Here is a 24710-nt window from a genome sequence, read left to right on the forward strand (position 1 = left end):
AGTTTATCTACCAGTTAATTAGTTTTGAGGACATTTCATTTTAGGTCCACCAAGAATAAGACCTCACTTACTTTCAAGTTTCACTTCAGTTTACAATCAGGGCACTGCTGTGGTACCATCAGCAAATTTAAACGTCCCAAAATAACAGAGTGTAAAGTTTTACACACAACAAACAGTCAACAGCCACAGACATAGGGACTGTGACGCTGAAAGCTGAATTGCGGTCAGCCATCTGCACTGATCAGCCACAACATTAAAACCACCTGCCTAATATTGCGCAGGTCTTTCTTGTGCCTCCAAACCATGGTGTATGCGAAAAGCATGCAACAAAACAAAACAAACAAACACTTCCGCTTTTATTTTGAAGGCTGCGTGCAAACCGGAAACGTTATTTTTTATTTCACCTGTCAGTTTGGCGCATCCTTATAAAAAAAAAAACAAAAAAAAAAACAATGCAATAAAGCCGATCGAGCAGGTGTTTTCTGAATGTCTCTTTTGCCGGTAGGAGGGGCCGTCCGACTCATCGCATTTACGATGAGTCGGACATGACATCAAACTGTGGACGCGGGTGTTTTCCGCATTCCCCAACTGCCTGCGAGCTTCAGGGCCGAGCGAGCACCGCAGCGCACGCATTCCGGTACATCTGTCGGCAGGGACACATCCATGGGATAGACGGCTCAGAGGGAACATCCGACCAGGAAGCCGAGGATCCACACGGGGCGAGGACTCCGCTTTACGGGCAGCTGCTGTGGAGGACATTTCTACATTCATGTCGATGGTCAGTGCGCAATGCATGTTCCTCTGTTTCTCTATTTATTTGTCCGTGTTTATTTGTCTGAAATGCGCGAAGGCGATTGCGTCCGCTCTAAGCCGCGGCACTTAGTTGGATCTGAAAGTTTTGCTTTATCATTTATAAACGGGAAGATTGAAGCGGCTATTTTTTTTTTTTTTTTTTTTTTTTTTTTTCTTAAATCGTGCATGTCACAACAGGTTGAGATCACAAAACGCCACAGGCTTCTTCTAGCGTGGAGCGCATAATGGAAGTCTAAACACATTTAAACAGTGCGGCTATAATTAATCAAGACTAATAGATACAGAGGCTTGTGGCTTTAAAAGAGAACAGTTTTTTTTTTTCATTAGTTAAAATAACACAAGTGCAATAAATGTCCTATAACCAATGTTTGGTGCGCCTGATCTGCTGGTTGGGGACAGTTGTCTATTGTGCTTGGCAGACGGGTTGTTCAGCAGCATCTTTGAGAACTTGCCACAGCTCTTTTGTGGATTTAATCTGCCTCAGTGTCTTCTGTCTCTTCATATAATCCCATTCTAACTCCAGGCGTAGAGATCGGGGGTAACTGAGGGAGATGCCATCTGACAGCTTTTTATGACATCTCTTTATGGCTCTGACTTGATGTTTCGTCAGCAATGGGATAATTACAGGACACAAAGATGATTCATTTTTTTCTTTTTTACCTGGGAAACCAGATGAATCACCAGGACTCTGTTCTGATTAGTGAATTTCCATGTAGTTGCTGTAATTTTTTATTCTCCTTAAACCCAGTGACTGGGTCTTACATACTGAGGAATATCTGAACTGATCGCAGACCTAGAATGCGACAGTCACAAGGGATCACACTTTCACAAAATGCGAAATGAATGGAAGTACACGGTGTTCAGGAGATTCAGCGGGGCTCAGCCTACACCTGAACTACAGAAAGACTTCTGTTTCTGTCCACCTTATTGACACCAGAATAAACTCTACTGGACATAGTTCTCTTCAGGTTTTTCCCACTCTCAGGGTTCACTCCCCTCTTCCCTTTTATCAGTCTGTACATCCTTGAACCCTGCCCGTGCCTCCCCTGCTCAGGTCTCACTTCCTCTCACAGGAGATGGGAGCGGACGAGGCAAAGAAGGGACACGAGAGAGGGGCTGACATTTAACAAAATGTGATTTGTAGCATAGTTGCGTCATCATTGCGCTGCCTACCACGGTATTTTATGATCTGCCACATGAGCATAACAGTTCTCATGACAACACATAATTACCTGCTGAATTCACTTCACAGCGTGGCATAATATTGCAACTCTTTTGTAAGTCACGGATGCCTGAGAGGACTCGGAGGACGCTCACGTGCAGTCTCGCACGGCACATCCGGCGAGCCTCCCCTATTGTCGAGATTTGTTTCAGGAATTGAGATGAGGCATGGAACCCGCTCGCATCAACCTCCGGGTGACAGGCATGGGGGAGTGGGGACGAGGTGGCAACAAAATAGAGAAATGAGAAAGACCCGCCCCCACACTTCTGAGTTTGCTCTGTCACGTCCTTACATGTAACATTGTCCGCTGACTATCCGTGCCCCACAGCAACTAGTTACTGAAGTGACAGGCGGCTGCATTGGGTCCAGGCAGTGCCTTATCTCTGGTCACCACACTGAAAACTGTGTCTGTGAGCAAGGGAGGATATAGCTGAATATGCGGCTACAGTAGGAGAATCAAAAAATATTTAGTTGATGTATACACTCACACTAATGTTATCCAATACAACTCTTCCTGTCATATTATGCTATGATAAATCCTTGTCAGTTTTGTTGACATTGGCAGAAACATGATGATTCTCCTTTGTTTATTATCGAGACGTTAGATGTAGTGGTATACTGGACATCAGTCTCATTTATATTACGATGTTCCCAGCCTAGAAGCCAGACCAACATCCCACGCCCTTGAATATTTTGCGACGGAAAGTTGGTCCAGAGCCACTCTGTTGGGAACTGATTGGGCTCTGGCAAAGATGTTGTTAGTGGGGGCCTTTGGGTCCTATATGTTGAGGGGAGGGGCCTCTGTGGATCATCCCCCAGATACTTGATCAGTTTGGGATCTGGTGAATTTGGAGGCCAGGTCAACACCTTGTGCTGTTTTTCTTTTTTTTTTTTTTTGTTGTTTCTAAATCGTTTTTGTGTGTGTGTCTGTGTCAGGCCGCACCCTGCTGGGGATGGCTGCTGTCATCAGGGAGTGTCATTGTTTAAGGGTGGCGGTGCCTGGTGTGGTCTGGTCTGGTCTACGTGGGTGGTTCATGTCTTAGTAACAAGAATACGAATGCATTTCCCAGCAGAACGTTGTATTGTCACAAGATGTGATCTACTTCTCCTGTCAGTGGTTTTAATGTTGCGGCTGATCGGTGTAGTTTGGCATTAGATCGCACAAGTTCTCAGGGAGTGTATTTGCAGGAGATGGCTTGTGTACACCCGTTGCTTGTATTTACATCCCTTTGTAATATATTTTCCTCCTCATGCAAATTGAACTTGTTTGGAATGAAACATAGGTGAGGGTTAAGGTTAGGTCATGTCCCTCTGCCAGAGTTAAACTCTCACTCTGATTTAGATTTAGAAAGATGAAACCAATCAAAGTTTTAGCCACAGTCACTTTACAGCCTTGCATTTGTAAAATTAATGTTGTAATATTATTACTGGCCACAAGAAGCAGATAATTATCAGTTATCAGCATGTTAGCAAAGCAGATCCACACAGTAGTAATCGTAGTAGTAGTAGTAGTAATCGTAAGCCAAGTCAGCTCGTTTCAACAGCAGCAGTAGTATTTGCAGCCTGCTCAATTCTGGCATAATAGGCCTAAAGTTGTGTTCTCTATAATATAATTAAACATTTTTATGATGCCACTATCAAATGCAACCATCACGGATGGTTTGGACTGTTTCAAGGACCAGCTAATAAAATGATTCATGGATGATTCATATAAAAATAGGTTTTGGAAATGAGGGAGGTTATGCTTTTGTGCACCAGATATATTCTGTTTTGTAGAGCTTCTCCTTTTCCCCAATCTCTACGTAGCTTATTGTACCAGCAACAAGAATAACATAATTAGCAGTCCGTGAATGAGTCAAAATAGTTTGGGTTTAGTGGCGATTCTGTAGTCAACTCCCAGAACTCAGACTAAAAAAATGTCTCGCATCTCATTCTTTTTTTATCAAGATGAAAGTAGAGATCAGCTATTTATTATTTTTTTTTTTAAATCTATTTTCACCCGCATATAATATAAGCCATCACCAATTACCACCTGCAGCCGGTGTCTGTTGAGCTCGGTGACAGATATCGGCGAAAGGGTGAAAACAGAAACCAGTTCACACCTGAATACTCATCAAAAAAGACCCTGCGCCTCATTTTTATTCAAAATCCACTGAATGGGTGACAGGTTATATTTAAGTGAGTAGCGACGGCAGTGCCGCACGGCTAAATTTGAATCTGAAAGCAACGGGGTCATTGTGTTTAATTTTAATTTCAGTTCAATTCATTTTTATTTATATAGGGTCCTCCTATGAGAGGAAGTGAGACCTGAGCAGGGGAGGCACGGGAAGGGTTCAAGGATGTACAGACTGAGAAAGGGGAAGAGGGGAGTGAACCCTGAGAGTGGGAAAAACCTGGAGAGAACTATGTCCAGTAGAGTTTATTCTGGTGTCAATAAGGTGGACAGAAACAGAAGTCTTTCTGTAGCTCAAGACGCATTACAACATCCGGTCTGAAACCTGGCCTGAAACCCCCAGAGCAAGCCTGAAGGTGACGGTGGCAAGGAAAAACTCCCTTTTAACAGGAAGAAACCTTGAGCAGAAGCCAGCTCATATGGAGGGACCCATCTGCCTGGGGCTGGCCGGGTAGAGACAGGAAAGAGAGCAGAGAACAGGAACAAGATAAACATACATCTGTCAAAGATACATACATCTGACTAAAACATAAATGTGGAATCTGATGATGATACAAATATAAGATATAGCTGATAATGTTGCATGACAGTTTGAGAATATAAGAGGAATCATAGGCAGGTTCGAGAATCGTTCATTCAGGTATATAACATTATGACCACCTTCCTAATATTGTGTAGGTCTCCCTTGTGCCTCCAAAACAGTTGTGACTCATCAGAGAATGGACATGGGCCTTCTGAGGGTGTCCTGTGGTGTCTGGCAACAGGATGTTGTTAGTGGTTGAGGGGAGGGACCTCTGTGGATCATCCCACAGATACGTGATCAGTTTTTGCGTGTGTCTGTCAGGCTGCATCCTGCTGGGGATGGCTGCTGCTATCAGGGAGTGCCTGGTTTGATCTTGGTGGGTGGTACATGTCTAAGTAACATCCACATGAATGCCAGGTCCAAAAGTTTCCCAGCAAAACACTGATTGTCACAAGATGGTCAATGTTATTTACTCTAAACAAATAAACCACATAACACAGTTAAAAGTCCACTGATTGGCTGGGAAAAAAAGCTTATAAAAAATAATATCCAACCACAGAGTCGCTGTTGGAATGGATCCAATACACTCTGTTATCACTCCGTGACCCTGACTATAGTACATTATAAAAGCAGCTTAATTAATTACATTTGTTTACGCAATGAGAAATACAAACCAGTATTCCGAGACACGTCTCCCTGATTCATAAGCTTGTTCTGAGTAATGTAGGAATGCGTTTAAAAAAAGAAACAACGAGAAATGAGGGAAAGGGTCGCATGACGCAACAATTACTGTCGTGTATGCCTTGCGGTAATGTGCTGTCATCGTAGGCACTCCCACGGCTTAGACATGTGAGCAGTGAAACAAAAATAAGGTGAAAGCTTCAGGAGTGAGAAATGTTTGGACTGGCTTGGTTTGGTTAGTGAGAACACAACACCGCAGCAACAGGAACGGAGTAACCAGTCCGTTTAGATGAGGATGAGTCAGTTTGACTGCTCTGCATCTGCACACCATCACTTCAATGTGTAAAAAAAATAAAGGTGTCCACGCTCAGGATTACTTAAAATAGCACTGACTATTTCACATTGCTTTGTTGGTGCATGTATTTGTAATCTGGAGAACAGCGTTGTCACCCCTGCTCGCATGTTCTGGCGACTGTGTGACTTCTGTTGATTGGACACAACATCCCAGAGGAACTGCACGGCATTTACTGTGGGTCATCAGACATCCTGGAAGAGACAGATGAGGACATTTAAGGAAGAAGCCAAGAAAAGAAAAAGAGAGTGAGCAAGAGGCTGGATTGTTGTTAGACCAGGAAGTAATATTAGTTGGCTTGCTGTGTCTGGTGTTGTTTCTTTTTTGCAGAGCTCATAGGCTGCTATTCAGGGATTTTAGCAGGCATTTACTTGCACAAGCACAGTAAAATTAGAAGTCACATGTCTTTACAGGCAGAATGTCGGACGCAGGAGGTCTGTCTGCTAATGAAGAAAGAAATTGAGCTTGTTCACGGTACAAATGGATCGTGTGGCTTTAAACAAACATGATTATCAGGCGACCAGAGCCTGCGGTGTGGTGGAGTTGAAGTTTTATTTGTCCCAGCGGTCGGTGATTGTGGGTTGTTGGCAGCTGGCAGGGCCACTCCCACACCTGACTCCACTCCTGAAATCTAGCACAACACACAGAGACCACACCGGGCACCTCCACGCCATAGCAATGACACTCCTTTATGGCAGCAGCCATCCCCAGCAGGATGCAGCCTGACACAGGCACACACACAAAAACGGTTTAGGAACAACTAAAAAACATGAAAAACAGCACAAGGTGTTGACCTGGCCTCCAAACTCACTTGATCCTAAACCGATCAAGTGTCTGAGGCCCCTCCCCTCAACCCATAGGACCCAAAGCCCCCACTAACAACATTCTGTTGCCAGACAGCCTAGTGCCTATACAGTAAGCACTATGCGTGATGGGTGCATCACTTCATCTACCTCTCTTCTTACCCTGATGCTTCCATCACTCTGGAACAAGGTAAATCTGGACTCATCAGACCACATGACCTTCTTCCATTGCTCCAGAGTCCAATCTTTATGCTCCCTAGCAAACTGAAGCCTTTTTTTTTTCCAGTTAGCCTCACTGATTAGTGGTTTTCTTAAGGCTACACAGCTGTTCAGTCCCAATCCCTTGAGTTCCCTTCACATTGTTCTTGTGGGAATACTCTTACTTTCACTATTAAACATAGCCCTGAGTTCTGCTTTTGTTTTTCTTCAATGTGATTTCACCAAACGTTTAAGTGATCGTCGATCACAATCAATCAGGATTTTTTTCCGACCAGGTTTCTTCCTCAGAAACGATGGTTCCCCACTATTCCTCCAGTTTTCAATAACGCGTTGGACAGTTCTTAACCCAATTTTAGTAGTTTCTGCAATCTTCTTTAATGTTTTCTCTGCTTGACGCATGCCGATGATTTGACCCTTCTGAAACAGAAACAGAAGGGTCAAATCATCGGCATGCGTCAAGCAGAGAAACTACTACAGGATGTGTCTTTCAACATGGTTGTTTAAGAAATGAGAAGCTACTCATTGCATCAGTTGGGGTTAAATAACTTGTTGCCAGCTGAAAGATAATGACCCATATAGTAATTATCTAACAGGAGGTTAGTACATATTTGCTTAGTGAAATCCAGGTGGTGACTAGTTTTTTGGCCAGGCAGTGTATGCAGCCAACATGGATGGTTTAGAGTGTTTCACGGACCAGCTGACAAAACCAACATCACTAACTGACATAAAAACTGGGCGGGTTAAGCCTATTAATGCGTTTTTGTAATATTTCTTTTCCCAGATACAATATATGCTGCTGCGCCGCATTAGTGGGGAAACCTGAATCCTGCTTTAAATGCATAATACAAAGCCTCCACTTCCAGGAGCGCACATCTGTCTTGGTGCTTATTCTTGGCTTTACGTTCCCATAATTCTTTCAAGATCTCTTTTACCTTAACTCACCCCAATGTCCTCCTCACTCTATCTCTTCACAAACTCCTTTTCGCACCTTCTCACGTGAGACACCCAGGACGGACTGAAAATGCATTTGAGCTCGCAGCCTGTTCCAAATAAAACGCCAGGTGTACCACGGGTACTTACACTTGCGATCGTCGGACTGCTCATTTCGGATGCTAACGCAAGGTCTTAACAGGGCCTTATGCTTATTCAGGCGTCAGCAGGCTATTTAAATGTCCGTTTTAGTCTGGTTGAAATCAGTTTCACTAAGGACATATTGTTCTGTCTGATGAACCACTCACTTTTCATCCACCCACTCTGCCGTTACTCTGTTGGCATACTTGTAAAAAAATAGAAATCTGGGTTCTTGACAGAATGAAACCAGAAATTGTCAAGCTTTCCGTAAATGCACCTTATCTTGATTATGGGAAATGGATTACTCACGCTTCTGCCACCCCAGTATAGTTTTATCACTTTCAGTTGTGTGAAAAAAGGAAGTAGCCATCCCTAAATCAACTTGCAAATCAATTAACCATGGATTTATTAGATGCAGCAGCGCAACTTTACATTTTACAAAACACAAATTCTACAGGATGCCACTTGTGGGTCAGATTAAAAAAACAAACATTGTAGAATCTGCAGTAAAGTTCACACAGGCAGTTTCTTCCTTTTGCGCGCCGAAAGCGTGTCTTCTTTTAACCTCTTTCTGCAACAATGACACACCTCACCAGCCACAATAATGCTAGCGAGCTCTGTTCAGAAAGCAACAGTCCCTCTCAAAGGGACCGTGATCCCAACACAGAAAGGCATGACTGTATGTAGAACAAACCAACAATTCTGCTGAAGTACAACTCTTGAATCTGCTAAATAAATGCAAATGGAGCGTTCAGTTTCTGCGTAAAACGTGCGTGCGTGTGAACCGTAATCCTGTTTCCAGTATGGTTAGGAGACGTGTGTTGCCGTGAAGGTTTGTATGAGGTGTCTGACAGCTTCTCACAGACTAACCCACAGGCTAACCCACAGCAGCTTTTTTTTCTCTCTCTCTCTCCCAGTGCGTTTCTTTCGTTCTTTATCACATAGGGAAGTCAGATACAGGGAGGGAAGTTTGTAATGTGCATCTGAGGCTTTTTCAATGGACAGATCATACACTTTATGCAGCGGTGACTCAAAGATGGGATAGAGAACTGCTCATGATAAATAAAGATCTCAGGTTGGAGGGAAGAGCCTCTGTCTTTAACGACTGTTAGTTTCGTGTTCACTGTTTTAATATTTTAATACTCCTCAGGTTCACAGCTGAGCAATAGAACCTGAAATTAGGAAGTGCCAGACCCACATGTGACCTGCTCTTCTGTGAAGGCAGATGACGTCACCAAGAGACCTTCCTGTTCCACGGAAAGTCCTATTGTAACCTGTTAAATATTAGATAGAATGTGTAAAAGGAGAGATGCAAAATAACGTCAAGATCACAAGTAATCACAAGAGATGCTGAGGTGTTGAATGACTGTATCAAATACAAAATACTTTAATGTCTACCGAGGGAATACAGTGTGACAGGAGCTTTTGCCTGCTGGACGTCTTCTTTCAGTTGGATTTGATTTTTAAGCGCACAAGAAAAAATCTTAAAATAAGGCTTTTTCACCATTTTGGCACCAACACCGGCCCGTATGCTGTACGTCACAGTGAGTGTAAAAAGACCTGTCTCTCACAAGCTGCTGGCACTCAACGATAATGAATGACAAAACAACATAAGGAGATGAAGTTTAGTTTCGAGCTGTTCATTGGGTCTTTCGGTGTTTCATAAAATACCTTTAGCTTCACACAGAAACAGGGTGCAAATGATCTTTGTCACTGATAGTTTAGCAAATTATTTACATGCGGCACAACCACAGTAGCTACTTATAAACACCGATCAGACATGACTCATCAGAGAACAGACATGGGCCTACTGAGGGTGTGCTGTGGTGTCTGGTAACAGATTGTTAGTGGGGGGCTTTGGGTCCTATGGGTTGAGGGGAGGGACCTCTGTGGATCATCCCACAGATACTTGATCAGTTTGGGATCTAGCTAATTTGGAGGCCAGGTCAACACCTTGTGCTGTTCTTCATGTTTTTTTGAGTTGTTCCTGAACCGTTTTTGTGTGTGTGTCTGTGTCAGGATGCATCCTACTGCCATCAAGCAGTGGGGGTGGGGGTGCTTGGTCTGGTCTAGGTGGGTGCTACATGTCTAAGCAACATCCACATGAATGCCAGGAGCAAAGGTTAAGAACACTGGATTGTCACAAGATGGTCAATCCTGTCAGTGGTTTTAATGTTGCGGCTGATCGGTGTATTCGTAACTATTTATTATTCCTCACACAGAGATGATGTAGCTCAGAATCTAACAGTAAATCCTACTTTGTACTTTGCTGTACTTCAGTCAGGTGAACTGTCACACACAGAGAGGCTGAGGCAACCACAGAGAGTGATGCAAAGAGAGAAAGCCCCAGACCAGGTGTAGCTGTCAGGTCATATGATTTCTGGGTAGATATACTATATGTGGTGTAAAAAAAAATATTTTAGATTTTAAAGAATCATTACAAATGAGCAGGCTGTTCAGTTGTTTCTCTGTGAAAAGGTCGGCTGTGCGCAGCCCGTGTGTTCTTTTGCTGAAAACTGTTCTGTGGTAATGTGTGCCTCCTGTTACTCAGGTCAAGCTTTGATGAACGGCAAATTTGGAAGACCATGAATCACTTGAAGCTGACTCCTGAATAGCCAATGACGGACAAACCAAGGACCGAGGGGATCGAAGGGAAGCAAAGCAACATGGCCGTCTTCAAGCCTGAAAATGTGGAAGACTTCTATGAAATCGGGGATGTTCTGGGAAGGTAAGGCTACTACTGTTTCTAAGCTTGTTGTCAAGCAGGGGGTTTATCTCACTGCGGTTATGAAGTATCTGTGCATTTACAGATTTTGTTGCTGTCGTTGTTTTCCTCCAACAGGGCCTCTCTAAGACATATGGCTAAAAATGTTAAACTGCGCGAGAATAATTAATAACCTTTGCAGTGAGAAATGATCCCAGAAAAGCCCATCGCTTTAACGGCTACATGAAGGCAGCAAAGTTATGTGCGCCACGTCCCAACGGAGCTTTAGATTGACAGAAGAGTAAATAAACGAGACTCTCTTGGATTGTTGCCTTGAGGCATCCTGTTCTACTTTGTTTGACCGTATCCTGTACAGCAGATGTTGACCGTCTTGTTCCACTGCTACACTGAAACCACAGTCAACAAGCACGTTATTAGAAATATGTATACATCCGTCCAACTACCCAGTCAGTCAGCTTGCTGCAGATACAGCTCAGGAGATACGGCTTATGTTCATATCGAACATCGTAATGAAGGAAAAAAATGTGATTTCAGTAACTGATAGGCTTGTCAGACTATTTCCTGATCTCCGGGGTTTTTCCTCATATCAGCCTGTATTGTTTAGTGGTGTGAAAAAACAAGAAACATCCGTTGATTGTTGATGAGAAAGGTTGGATAAGGATGATTAGGCTGCGGTGGTAGATGTAGATGAATATAATTCCAGGCAGTCAGGGTTTGAATGATGCTGTTGACGTCCTTCCGCTAGTGGCTACTTCCAGGAGGTTTCATGAACATAGCAAGGAGTTTAGTGGACAACAATGCTTCTTCTGTCACCAGAATGAATGGCAGAATGTTCAGAAACTATGTAAGGCAAACATGTCACCATGGACCACGATCTCGATGGAGACTTTCCATCATCTTGTAGAACTGAGGACCGGACCCATTAGCGAATGTGGTTCTTTGTGCTTGATATTTCAGAATAAAGTTTTCATTTTCAGCCTCCTTTAAACATGTTTTGCTCATCTTTGCGCCACCTTTATGTGGATTTTTCAAAAAGTGCACATACACCAATCAGTCGCAACATTAAAACCACTGACAGATGAAGTAACTAACACTGACCATCTTGTGACAATACAATGTTCTGCTGGGAAACTTTTGGACCTGGCATTCATGTGGATGTTGCTTAGACATGTAGCACCCACCTAGACCAGACCAGGCACCCCCACCCCATAGCAATGACACTCCTTGATGGCAGCGTCCGCAACAGACACACACACAAAAACAGTTTAGGAACAACTCAAAAAACACGAGAAAACAGCACAAGGTGTTGACCTGACCTTTAAATTCACTACATCCCAAACTGATGAAGTATCTGTGGGATGGACTGATCCATAGAGGACCCTCCCCTGAACCCATTAGGACCCCAAGGCCCCCACTAACAACTGTTTTTGAGGCACAAGAGAGACACAATATTATGCCTGCCTGACACAGCATTATGCCGGGCAACTACATGGTTTGACAGCGCATTAGATGAGCAAATTTTGTGGAACCCGCACACTGTTGCGAAAACAGCCACAGAAAGCCCTGTGCTCATCCAACTTCTCATTTTAACTAAGCATTCTGCAGTTTGGACTGATGATAATTTAAACTGTCTCATGAAAAATACCAGATTAATTAAAACTTCTTCCGCCAGTAGTAACTTCCTGACAGCCATCTGTTCCCCCCAGGCCGACCCCAGTGGAGTGTTGGTGGGGAAAAAACGGTCTCCATATTTTTAATTTTAGACATGGCTGACCGCAGTAACCTCCAGCTCCACACTATTAATTACAATACAAGTACACGTATATATATATGTGTTGCTGAACACACCCGCGTGATGCAATGGATTGTGGATGGATTTTATAGTGGTGCCAACAGAAACAATCGCGTTTGGGGACTATTAATTGAATCACATTTTTGTCTTGGCATGAATTTGAAACAGAAAGCTTTTTCCTTACCAGATTGTTGGCAATTATCTTTCCATGCAAGACATCCTAATCGTTAAACATCCTTAAAATAACTTATCAAATTAAGAAATACAGCGCATTATTGTGTGGTATAAAATGAACTACAGGCCACAGGAATTATCTTTTACTAATTAACAATCAAGCAATACTCACTTTAAATAATGCTGGGACAGGTTTAGTGTCAGTCTACTGGCACGCTAGCCTAAAATATATTTGTATTTTTTGGATTTATTTGACAAGTTATAAGTGATTAATTCAGCTGATAGGTCTTTATAAGTTTGACCATGACACCCTTATAATAAGAGTAATATATATAATAGTGAATTTGTGCTTAAGGTGCAGATTGTCGACTCGGCAGCCAAATTGCAGAAAAGTGTGGTTTACAACCACATTTCACAACACATCTGTCCTTGCTTCTGCTTCAGCTGTCTTTCAATGAACATAACAGTAACAGTTTCACACACATTTCAACACTTGAGTTACTCTGGCTGTGGCTATTTGTGTCAAACGACTCGTGCACATTTTAAACACCTTCAACAGAGATCCCTCAGACGTCACTGATAAATCACAATAGCTTAGTCAGCAGTGGAAAAGACTTTAATAAGAAGAAGAATTTTTATCTCCGTAGCTTCTATTTCTTTTGTCTTTACAAAGTGTCTCACAAGTCCTCCATAACATATCATACTCAGCACGCTGTGGATAACCACGTGTTCCCTGGTCTGATGTTTGCGTGACATGTGCATATTCTCACCATATTCATTATTTTTCTTAGAAACAGAAGTTTAATTGTAGGAATGGTGTATGCTTGTTGTTTTGCGCATGCACATTCTTTGTACATCAGTTCCCAGAAATGTGTTTGCTTGCTTTTGCTGATACCATCTTGTGTTCTGCAGCTGAAAGAGTGTATTTAGGATGGAATGCATTACCGTGGAGAACGTGTGGTGTGTGTCAAAAACTTTCTCCCTCTCATGCACCTCTTGCTTCTGCACGCCCAGCGGGCATTTTGGCCAGGTTCGACAGGTTCGCGAGCGGGCCTCCGGGACTCCCTGGGCGGGGAAGTTCATGAAGATTCGGAAAATCGCCTGCAGCCGCCTGGGCATGGAGAGGGCCAGTGTGGAAAAAGAGGTGGAGATCCTCCAGGCTGCACAACATCCAAACATTGTGACCCTCAAAGATGTGTTTGAGAGCCGGGCGGAGGTGGTGCTCATTCTGGAACTGTGAGTTTACAGTGTGTGTCAGATTTCTTCCAGTGCTTGCGGTCCGTTTTCCACGATTGATACATACTTTTTGTTTATCTGCTAAATAAATGTGTATTGGACAGTGAGACCATCTGTGACCCTTAAGGGACACCGCCAGCTTCAATAAAGCCTCTTACGATGGTATCTAATTGAAATTCATGTTTCCTCAGGGAGCCAGCTTTATCACAGTTTGAGGCAAATGCCATTGTTAACGGGGGTGAACTGTTGGAGAATAATCCACTAATTTCACTATGAGATAGCACACCCACTGTGGCAGAATTACTCCTATTCCCATCAGCATATGAATACTATTATGACTAGCCACTAGTAAAAGGAGAACAGATACTTCAGATATATCGCTTGGAAACATTTGTTAAAAATGAGACTTGTGGAGGTGGAAAGGGCGATTGAACACATCAGAAAGTTGTTCCAAGTTCATTCTTATTTTGTGGGTTTTAGATGTAATTTTTAGCTTTTCGCTTTAGCCACAAGACACTTTCCCTCTGGTTTGCTTTTCCTCCTACTGCTTTCATTTTTCTTTCTGTTTTTAAACCAATCAGGAATGGGCTACATATGTGGATTAAATGAGTCTTAATATTGATAGTGAAACCAGTGCTTTCTTAGCCTGGCATGGCCAGACTCAGTCCTTATCAGAATATGAGTGTGTTAAGACTCAACTGGATAGTCCCACAACCAATCAGAGCCACAAATTCAACTCCGCGGCGCTCAGATGGTGTGTGCTCTTCTGTCCGTCACCAGATCAAACCTACCCAAACAATTTGCGTGGCCCTGATCTTTGACAGGGCATATTCAGTTCCCAGCAGGTCCCAGTGGGTCTTGCTTCCAGGCTTACACTTCCTCGCAGATCATTAAGCTCTAGCATTGAGACCCATGTTTGTTCATACAGCAAGGTTCACAATCACCAGTTGATAAAGCTCCACTGTAAAGCTCTAGTTGAAAGCTCCACTGTGCTCTGTATCACTGAATGCATGCGTTAGAAGTGATGGGGCGCAGCATTAACGCTGAATATGACACAGCTTTGTAAAATGCACTTTCTGTCTTGTTGTAAGCGTTGTATTGAGAAAAAAATGTATTCAGAAGAGAAAGGGAAGGCAGCTTGTGGTTGTTTCTCGTGTAGCATGAGAAATGACACATGCCTTGTACAGATACGCTGCATAAAATATGTGATAAACAATAACTCTCTCTTCTGTTTGACATGTCAGCGTTAGTGGAGGTGAGCTGTTTGACTTCATCGCTGAGAAAGAGAACCTGTTGGAGAGCGAAGCCATTGAGTTCATGAAGCAGATCCTGGAGGGACTGGTATTCATGCACAACAAGAACATCGCCCATTTTGATCTCAAGGTAAATACTAAACTGACTTAAATCACTTGTACGGTTGTTGTTCATGTTTCAAAAAAACACAAATGTACTGGCCCATCCAAGACATTCTTCTTTCTATTCAGCCAGAAAACATCATGCTGTCAGACAAAGTGTCGCCACATCCCAGAATCAAACTCATCGACTTTGGCCTGGCCCACCTTTTTCGGCAGGGAGAGGAGTACAGGAGCACAAGCGGCACTCCACAGTACATAGGTGAGGACCAATAGGACCTCATTTGACAGGATGTCTTACCCATGTTTGATTTGCCACATTTTGCGTGGCACATTTATTTCTGCACCTTGATATGTGCAAATAAAACACTTGCAAAAGTATGGGTAAATGCAGAGATAGAAACAGAAACTGTTCAAAGTTAATATGAAAGCATCTGAACGTGTGTAGAAAGTTGTGGTCCAGCTTACAGTGTGACAAGGAAACTTGAAACTCTCAGCAAACAAACCAGAGAATGGATTTCAGGAAGTAGGAGACTTATTGTGCCCCAGACATCAGATTATGGATTTTTGAGCAAGGGAGAGGGATTAGATGTTGCACATTTACTACACTGTAAATATACACTGATCGGCCGCAACATTAAAACCACTGACAGGAGAAGTAAATAACACCCAAAGGCCCCCACTAACAACATCCTGTTGACAGACACCACAGGACATCCGCAGAAGGCCCATGTCCATTCTCTGATGAATCACAACTGTTTTGGGAGACTTACACAATATTGGGAAGGTGGTCATAATGTTATGCCTGATCGGTGTAAGTGGTTATATAAAACTGTTTGTTTTATTTCTTTTTTTTTTTTTTTTTTTTTTTATGTCCAGTGTAGAGGGACAGGAAGTCATGGGGTGAGCAAAGAGTGCAGGCTGTGTAAGGCAGCAGTGTGCAGTGAGGACTATGACCTCAGTTTATGGTGCACATTTTCAGCTCTGCTCGGCTTTACAGTTTTCAGCTCATTGTTCAGCTGTCTGGCGCATGAAGTTACTGTCTTGGTTCGCTCTCGCTGCCAAATAGACTATTGCACGCTTAAGGAATACACAAGGAGTATCTACATGTTCCTTTATGCAAAGTGTTAAAGTTTTTCATAATCACATTCACAGCGAGGCTTGTGTAAGTTAACCCCACCCTATTTTTCCTTTCTCTCTCTCACACTCTCTCTCTCTTTCTCTCCCTTGCAGCCCCCGAAATCATCAACTATGAGCCTCTGAACACCGCTGCAGACATGTGGTGAGCAATCCGTAGGACCTTCACCGCATGTTCAGGCCTGTTCTGATCACCACTCACTGCACAAGATCTCAGTTGATCTCAGCACCAACACAATAATGAGTTAGAATGCACAGTAAATCACAGTAAATGACGTTTACACAATGAAACGCTGTATTTGTCTTAGCTGCGCTGTACAGTAGTAACGTGCCTTGTTCTGTGTTTCTTGTTTCTCCAGGAGCATCGGAGTTATTACCTACATATTGTAAGTTGTAAGTTTGTGTAGTGGGTGGCTTGTGAGTACTTGTAGGCATTGAATATGTTGCTGCACGTTCTTCTGGTGATTGTATTGAAACGTTTGCTTTTTGACATCATATTTATGTGAGTTCGGGCCACAGCAGTCTACACTGTTGCATATATTTTGGCCTTCAGCTTCAAAATGAACATCCGATTTTCTTTTACGTGCATTTACAGAAAGTCCTTGAACTGCATTAAATAATGAAGTTGTGGACATGCGGTAGCCTTACTCTTGCTCTTGTCCTTAGATTGAGCGGTTTATCCCCATTCCAAGATGACACTGATGAAGAGACTCTGAAGAATATCATTGCCATGAAGTATGAGTTCAGCGAACGGTACTTCAGCATGACGAGCTCCATGGCCAAAGATTTCATCGAGAAACTCCTGGTGAAAGATCCCATGTATGTGGTACAGTTATAATTAGAATCATACTGATTGTACATTCATTGAATGACGCCTATTCACATAGGTTACCGTATTTGTCACAAGGAATTTAGATGCATCTCCTGTTAGCTCATAAGGAATTATAAAGCTGCACACGTCATATGAACTTCCAAGCCACCAGGCAGGGACAAAAATGAACAACAGTTGCACAAATTATTTTTAAAAGTCACTTGACACTTGAAATCCAATATAACATTCATTCATTGCAAAAGTAATATTCCACAATCATGCAGTCTGGTGTAGTGATGAAGCCTTCAGCATGTGAAGCTTTTTGTGATGTGAATTCCTGCCACATATGACGCATATCGTTGTCAGATTTTGTGCAGTTTGTAAGCGACAAGACAGTTTCCAGTGTATAGCCATTTTTATTTGTGGTCATACCTGGAAGATTTACCACAGATAAAGTCAACAACGTGCACAGAAAAGCCAATGCACTAACATCCACCCACGGTTATGAGGGTGAGTAATTAGCTTCTAGCTTCTAGCCTAGCTACACGTTAACCTATTGTTTTTCTACCTAGAATGGGGCTAGATTGAAAGACAGATTCATTATGGGGTCATTATGTGCATTGTTAATGACCTAAGTTTCTTTATTTTAGTATTCGTTAAGATCACGACAAAAGGCTGTAAATGCAAATGACGTAAGGTCAAGGAGAATGTGGGGGAAAAGACAACCACGGTGCTAAGAGAATCCAAGTGCACACTAGGCTACGCATAAATCTGCTTCAGGCCAGGCCAGAAGCAGATTGGGGGTGAACCAATGTAAATTACATGCTAGTAGAGACTTTACACTTGACTTTAGCAAAGATCGTATGTGTTTGGAGTGCGCCATCTAGTGGAATCAACTTAAAAGCAAGGTATTGCAGGAAACAGGCAAAATGAATGCAATCGCTGGGACAATTTTATAAACGCTTGACGGCCAGATTAAACAGCCTAAGGGGCCATATGTGGCCCGCAGGCTGTAGTTTACCCACCACTGGTATAAGCTAAAGTTGTCACAACCTCCTGTTGCGTCATTAGTCATTCCTCTAATCCTACAGTTGTTGATCATGGTTTCATTGGCTGTAAATCCAATGGTGACCGTCTCTGTGTAAAGTGGTTCTGTGCACGTTCTTGACATTTAGTCATTCCTAAATCTTGCAAGTTCAATGTTGTGCACTTAAAAAAAGAGTATTTCTAAAATCTGCTATTGCAGAATGGCAAAATACGCATATACAAGTAAAGATTGTTGCTGATTAATTTAACTTGTTACTGCTTTGCTGAGCTTTCCCTCTGTGTCGATGTTTATTTCAGTGAAAGAATGACTGCCGAGGAGTCTCTTCTTCATCCGTGGATAAAGGTTACTGAAAATCATATGGCATTTCAGAGCATTTGTTTTCTTTTTTTACTGCATCCTGTTGCTGAGTGTTGTTTATCGTCAGTACAAACTGTTGTCATCTATTTTAGCCCATTACACGGAAACAGGAGGCCAACAGGAACCGATCCTCAATCAACATGAAGAACTTTAAAAAGTTCAACGCCAGAAGGAAGTGGAAGGTGATTCTTGATATTTATGCTGAACTATTATTAGTATATAGTTGGGCATTTAAGGTCTTCCTTTGAGAGTCAGTAGAGGAGATATCACAGGAAATGAGATAAAGGAGAAATAACATGCAACAGAGATCTTAAACTACCGGGAAGCCTAGAAAATAAAATATTGCAACCTTGTGTGCAGTGACAAAAATTTCGGAGCTTCATCTGTATGATCCCAGACACTGGATGGCATACACCAACCAGTCAGAGCCACTTTGGGCAACTTTTTTCTACAAAATACAGTTGATTCATGGCCTGTTGTTCTTATAAGTTATTCATGTTACACAGTACAACTAGAAAACATTATACCAACAGTACATTACGGTTTTCACCTGGGCCAACTAACTGTTTTATTAGTCCTATTATTAAGGTAAATTAAATACAAGTATTTAAGTGGATGATACGAAGTGATGGAATATGTGATAGATGGATATGAAACATTGTTTGTTTCCCCTTCTAGATGTCCTACAACATGGTGTGGATGTGTAACCGGCTAAAAAACCTTAAACTGCTTTGCAAGGGCAGCTCAGAACCAGATCTACTACAAGTGAGTCAACTCACACATTCAAAATGAACACAGTCAACCAGTGTTTAGAGTTGCTTTTAGTGTGAAACAAACCTATATATATATATATATATATATAAATATATATATAAATATATAAGATCTACTCACCATTCAATCTGACAAAAAAAATCTTACTTATACTTTCAGTATAATCATGGCCTGTATCAACTTCTCTCTCACATAGTCTCACAAATATAGGGGTTGCAGCCACTGCTTGCCTGAATGTTAGCTTCACACACTATTTATAATATCTTAACAAGCCTCTTGTGGTCTCTATCTCCTGGAATAGTTTTCTGTAAATAGTCTAACACAGAATAATCGAGGGAAACCCTCAAGAGGTGCTTTTCCTGCTTATGTAATCACATTCAGTGTGCTGTTCATGCTTGCCAGCATAATTCAGTGCATAGTCTACACTATGTGTCGCATAAAGTTATGTAACTAGACTAAGCAAAACCTTGCACGGCTGAAAAAAAGAAGTGACAGTTCCAAATCATATTTAAAGGTACAGAACAAAATGTATTTATATGCGTACTTCAAGTTTTTGACTGCAAGAACTGTGTCATTTGCAAAACCAAAAAGTTAGAATTAAGAAACTTGTTTGAAGTTTAATTTGATGCATGTACAAGTTTTGATTGTCTGATTTAAATCCAGAGTAAGCTTCAGGAAACACACTTGTGCACATTTGTAAGTGTGACAATTTTGACAGGCCGATGTGTTGATGCTTTTCTGCAGAGACAATGTGAAAGCGACGTCGAGGACACGGAGAGCAAGCCTGCCTCTCTGCTGCGTCGAAGACTCAGCAGCAGTTCCTAGAGCTGGCCACAGGATGGCAGCAGAATCTAGGATTTTCAGCGAGCCAGCGGGGTCCAGGCTGAAGAGGATGGTCACAGAAGGCATATATTTTCTGTTACAGTGTTCAAGTAAAATGGATGACTAAATGTTTAAAAGTGAGATATACTCGCGTAGAGTATGAGAAGTGCCTGGAATATTAGCATTTCTTTATAAGAGACCTTCAGAAGGTAACAAGGTGGACACTTTGGGTAAAAAGCTGTTAAAACAGGCCTTTGTTGGTTTGGAAAGTTAGAATGGATGGTTACAGATTTTAGGAAGCTCTCTGATAAAAGAATGTGCCCAGAAAAGCTGTGGGTAGGACTATATTTTCTCAGCAGAAAATGTTAAACGTATTTTATGACTTAGTCTTCCACGACTTTTAAACAGATGACAATATTTTAAACGTCAGCCAAACGCAAATGCTCGGCATGTTCTTGTTTTAAACGTTTTCCCGTTGTGACTAACTCAGTGTGCTGCAGCAGAGTGGTCGACCACTGGGTCAGAAAGTAACCCTTTAGTTATACCTCGCGTCACAATCCCAAATAGCTGGTTGAAATTCCACTTTCAAGCAACAAACCCACCTCAAGGTCCACGTGCATGATGTTTTATCCGTGCTCTCGTAGTTGTAATTTAAGTGTAGGAACTTTCAGACCACCTCCGGGAATCATCATCCACGTTGGTTTAAAAGCTAAGCTTGATACCAGTCCCTCATGACGACTCTTTCCGAGCTCAAGGAATAACTGTCAAGCTCCAGTCTTCATCCACTGATATTCAGAACATCAGCAGTTAGCTGGAAGGACACTTTTTTTAATGTGTGCGGGTGTGGGGTTGGTGGTTTATAACACTATTAATGTATATGTAAGTTATGTCTTTGTACAATGTCATACTGTGGAAGCTAGAAGATCTGATTCAGTACTGTACATAGAACTGTCAATGGTTCACCTCTCCTCTTTTGTGTTCTTATGCATTGCTTATACTCTGCAACATGTTGAAATGGCACAATTGTACACGTGCTGTGAATGACCTCAGTACCTGCAGCTACTATCACCCGGCTTCACCCAAAACTTGACAAGTCAGAAGTACTTTGAAATACTGCCAAAGCTCTTGTGTCGTCTCCTCTTCTTCTCAGTTACGTGTGCATGGTCGTGACTTGTATTTCTATGTCAATCGTTGAAGGTTCTCTTTATAAGATTTCCACGCTTTTCACAAAACACCTGGATGTAAATACGAGCTGTAGTGACTTTGATGACTGTATCGAGCTACATTTGTGTCTAAATACAGTCTATTTATATCCCCCACTAGAGAACCGAAGGGGTTAAAACAAAGACGGTGCCAAAGCTAACAATAGCGAGATGCTTGAGGAGCCGATTTCTAAGTCAAACCCAGCGATTCATTCAGGCCGGCGGTCAGACATGATCTTCTCGCGTATTATTGTGCCAGACTGCGCACACTTTGTCATATGTCAATGGTCTTTAGCACAAAAGAAGGAGACCACAGATCCCAAGTCAGTTTTGATTGATTGCCATTTTCAACAGCGGTAAGATTAGCCATGTCTGGCTCATATTAGAGCTTGCTATTGGCAGAGGCAGAGTTCTGAACTGTGCCAAGTTGTCCAGTTTAAGCCTACAATCATATCCGCAAGCAGACATATTTAGTTAATTAGTCAGCTGACAGTAAATTAATCGGTTGCTACCTTGACCTTGTATGATCTCATTCAGTTCATTTTGCACTCCGCTTCCTGCTATTCTTCAGACTAGTTGTTTTTAAAAAATGTTCTGGTGGAAAAATAAATGCATATTAGAAGTCCCAGTTGGTCTTTTCCTTCTTGTCTGGATGCATCTGGAGCTGCTTGCGAGGGTTTAAGCCATGCTTTCTAGGCTCCTCTCCATTTGGTGCAATCAGAGTTGACCTTGAAGAGGACTGCTTGAACCATCAGGGCGCTGATGAATGCTGTTGCCGTGAGTACACAGCCAACTACGGAGCTTTCTTGAGCCGCATGCACACAGGATCTCAGCTAGAGGTCCCAGCGTCATCGTGCACCTGCTATGATAAATGTTTTTGTATATTAAGTTTTTTAACTCATGGATCAGGGTTTGGATTCAGAGTCTGAGCGGTGATAATCCTGAGCTCCGAGGGCGTGGACATCAGTATCTTCTGATTTGTTGTTAAAGATGTCATTTCTCCAATGGTGACCTACTAACTGGATATAACCAGGCCTCTGCGTGGCAACACTGCGAGGAGAAACACTCAGAAGGCGCAGTAGCCGCTTATCTGGGTTAAATTGAAACCATATGAGCATTACGGTGATAATATGCACTGTTGGTCCACATGGAAGGATTACTTTACGCGGCTTTAAATGATCCTAATTTGTTAAGTGAACACAGTGTTTTTGGTGCAGGGCCTCAAACACAGCCACCAATAATCTATCCTTCTTTTTTCCCCCAGCATCATGCAAGTTAACCCTTGTTTGACAGAGACTTATATTTCCTTTTAATGTTAGGAGATTTGTATTTGTAGGATAAAAACTCATAGACCTGCTGGACAATGTGAAACAACAGACTAAATCCAACCGACCATATTTTCATCCACTGAAAGTAACCATGCCATAAACATAACCCTGATATTTTATCACCTTGTCATATATGTAAATACACGCTTGGGTAGTTTGACTGATTTAATGTATACAGCCCAGGGTTGCTACATTGGACTGGTAAAACCATATGGATTTTCCGCATGAAACCTGATAAGCTGCAGTAATTTATCAAAATCTTTTACATATCACTCTTATTCTGCAACTAGTGACACTCAGGGTCAATAGGTAGAGTGGGTTGTCCATGAACTGGAGCATTCAATCTCCGGGACATGCCACACGCCGAAGTGTCCTTGAGCATTACACCGAACCCCCAGTTGCTCCCAGTGTCTGGCACTTGTGTGAGCAAATGGGAAGATCTGTCACAGTGACTGTAAAGTGTATTGAGTACCAATAGATAAACAAGTGCTATATAAATGCATGAACATTTACCACTTGTGCAACCTGGTACAACACTAGACAGCTTTCTGGTGCAGCAGCGGGCCTCTAGTCAAAATTAGTATCACAGAAACTGAGCTGCTGAACTCTGACATGATAACTAGTCATACATGGATTCAGGTCACTGCTTAAACAGTGACTTAAATGTTTCAGAACTAGTTAACTGGCCAAAATGTTGACTAGTTAACAAGATGAAGCCCTGACCCTAGTTAGTGAGGCTCAGAGTGTTTACTAGTTAACTCACAGGTCCAAAATATCCACTAGTTTTTGACTTATAAACAAGTTAATTGATGATGTGCACTTGTTTTCAGGTAAGCATGAAAGATGAAAATGCCATGTAGTTCACATAAAACATCGGCTAGTGCGGTGGTCACCTCCCTTTACTTCTCTACGGTTCTTCCAGCGTCAGCCCAAGTGTCTTTGGCTGGTGCATGGGCATAATCAGCCTAACGGACACACCCATGAAGGTATGGATAAAAGACATGGCTGGAGAGGCCACTCTCTCCAGCTACCGACCACAATGCACCATTTCTCATTTGCTTTCTATTTCTGCTCATTTTATTTTATTTGCATTCTCAGAATACCAGAGAACCCTGATGTTCTCGTCTCTTGTTCTAGCCCTAGGGCCAGGTCATAACAGCATGTTAAACAGACATCTCAACGGCTGAACATGCCCACAATTGCAGAGCGAGACATTTAGAAGTAAAAGTGTACAGAGACTTGTGTCGAGGATTTTCAAGGTGAGGTAGGGCCCAAGTGCAGGACTGAGCGGGCTGAGCAAGGTGTAGGCAAAAGGTATTTAATTAAAAAACAAAACAAGACCAAAACGGAAAGCGCTGCTGAGACAGCAGGTAATCTAAAAGTGATGAGAACAAAAAACTACTACGAGACATGAACAAGGCAAGGAAACAAGTAACAAGATTGAAGACATGAAACTAAGGCATGAAACAAGTACAACCTGAACAAGACAAGACATGGAAAACAGTACTACACAGAGGACAAAGAGAAAGGCAGGACAATATATACACACAAGGGCAGAGGAGACACAGGTGAAAACAATCAGGGCGGGGCAGACAATTACACAAGTGGCAAATCACAGGGCAGGAAGGTGACGAGCAACAGGTGAAACCAATCAAGACGGGGAAGACAATCACAAAGGCGGGAAGATACAGGAAGGGACAAAAGACAGGAAACCAAGAACTTAACAAAATAAAACAGGAAACTGAAAAACATGAAACATGAATGAAACTCAAAACATGAACACAGGAATCAAAACACAGAACCATGACAGCTCGTTATCAACTCACCATTTTTGCCTTGACTAGTTGACATGTCAAATGCAGTGACATGTGGCCACAAGTTTACTTGTTGCATTCCCTGTGGCCAACATGTTACGGGTTAAGCCTGGAAGAATAATGACAAAACTTGGTCCTAGTCCTGGTTTGCACTTATTTTGAACTCGAGAGTCAACAGGAAGTTCAATGCACGAACATCTAGCACCTCATTTGTTAACTAGGAAGGCCAAAAAAGGGCTTTAACTCGCTAACCGGATGGTGTTTTGACTTTTAATTTGACA

The 24710-nt window shown here is 42.3% G+C and overlaps 1 protein-coding gene across 1 annotated transcript; it reads left to right on the forward strand.

The window, feature by feature from the left end:
• Positions 1–501: 501 nt before the first annotated feature.
• Positions 502–21904, forward strand: LOC311501157 (death-associated protein kinase 2). Its single transcript, XM_084562839.1, has 12 exons — positions 502–778; positions 10409–10585; positions 13563–13784; positions 15029–15167; positions 15269–15398; positions 16370–16418; positions 16633–16659; positions 16940–17092; positions 18429–18474; positions 18582–18671; positions 19168–19254; positions 20008–21904. Exons 2-12 carry the CDS (start codon positions 10476–10478, stop codon positions 20086–20088), a joined length of 1134 nt encoding a protein of 377 aa, XP_084418965.1. The 5' UTR covers positions 502–778; positions 10409–10475; the 3' UTR covers positions 20089–21904.
• Positions 21905–24710: the final 2806 nt, after the last annotated feature.

Source organism: Chelon labrosus (genome assembly GCF_963514085.1).
Source record: "Chelon labrosus genome assembly, chromosome: 16".
Classification (NCBI taxonomy): domain Eukaryota; kingdom Metazoa; phylum Chordata; class Actinopteri; order Mugiliformes; family Mugilidae; genus Chelon; species Chelon labrosus.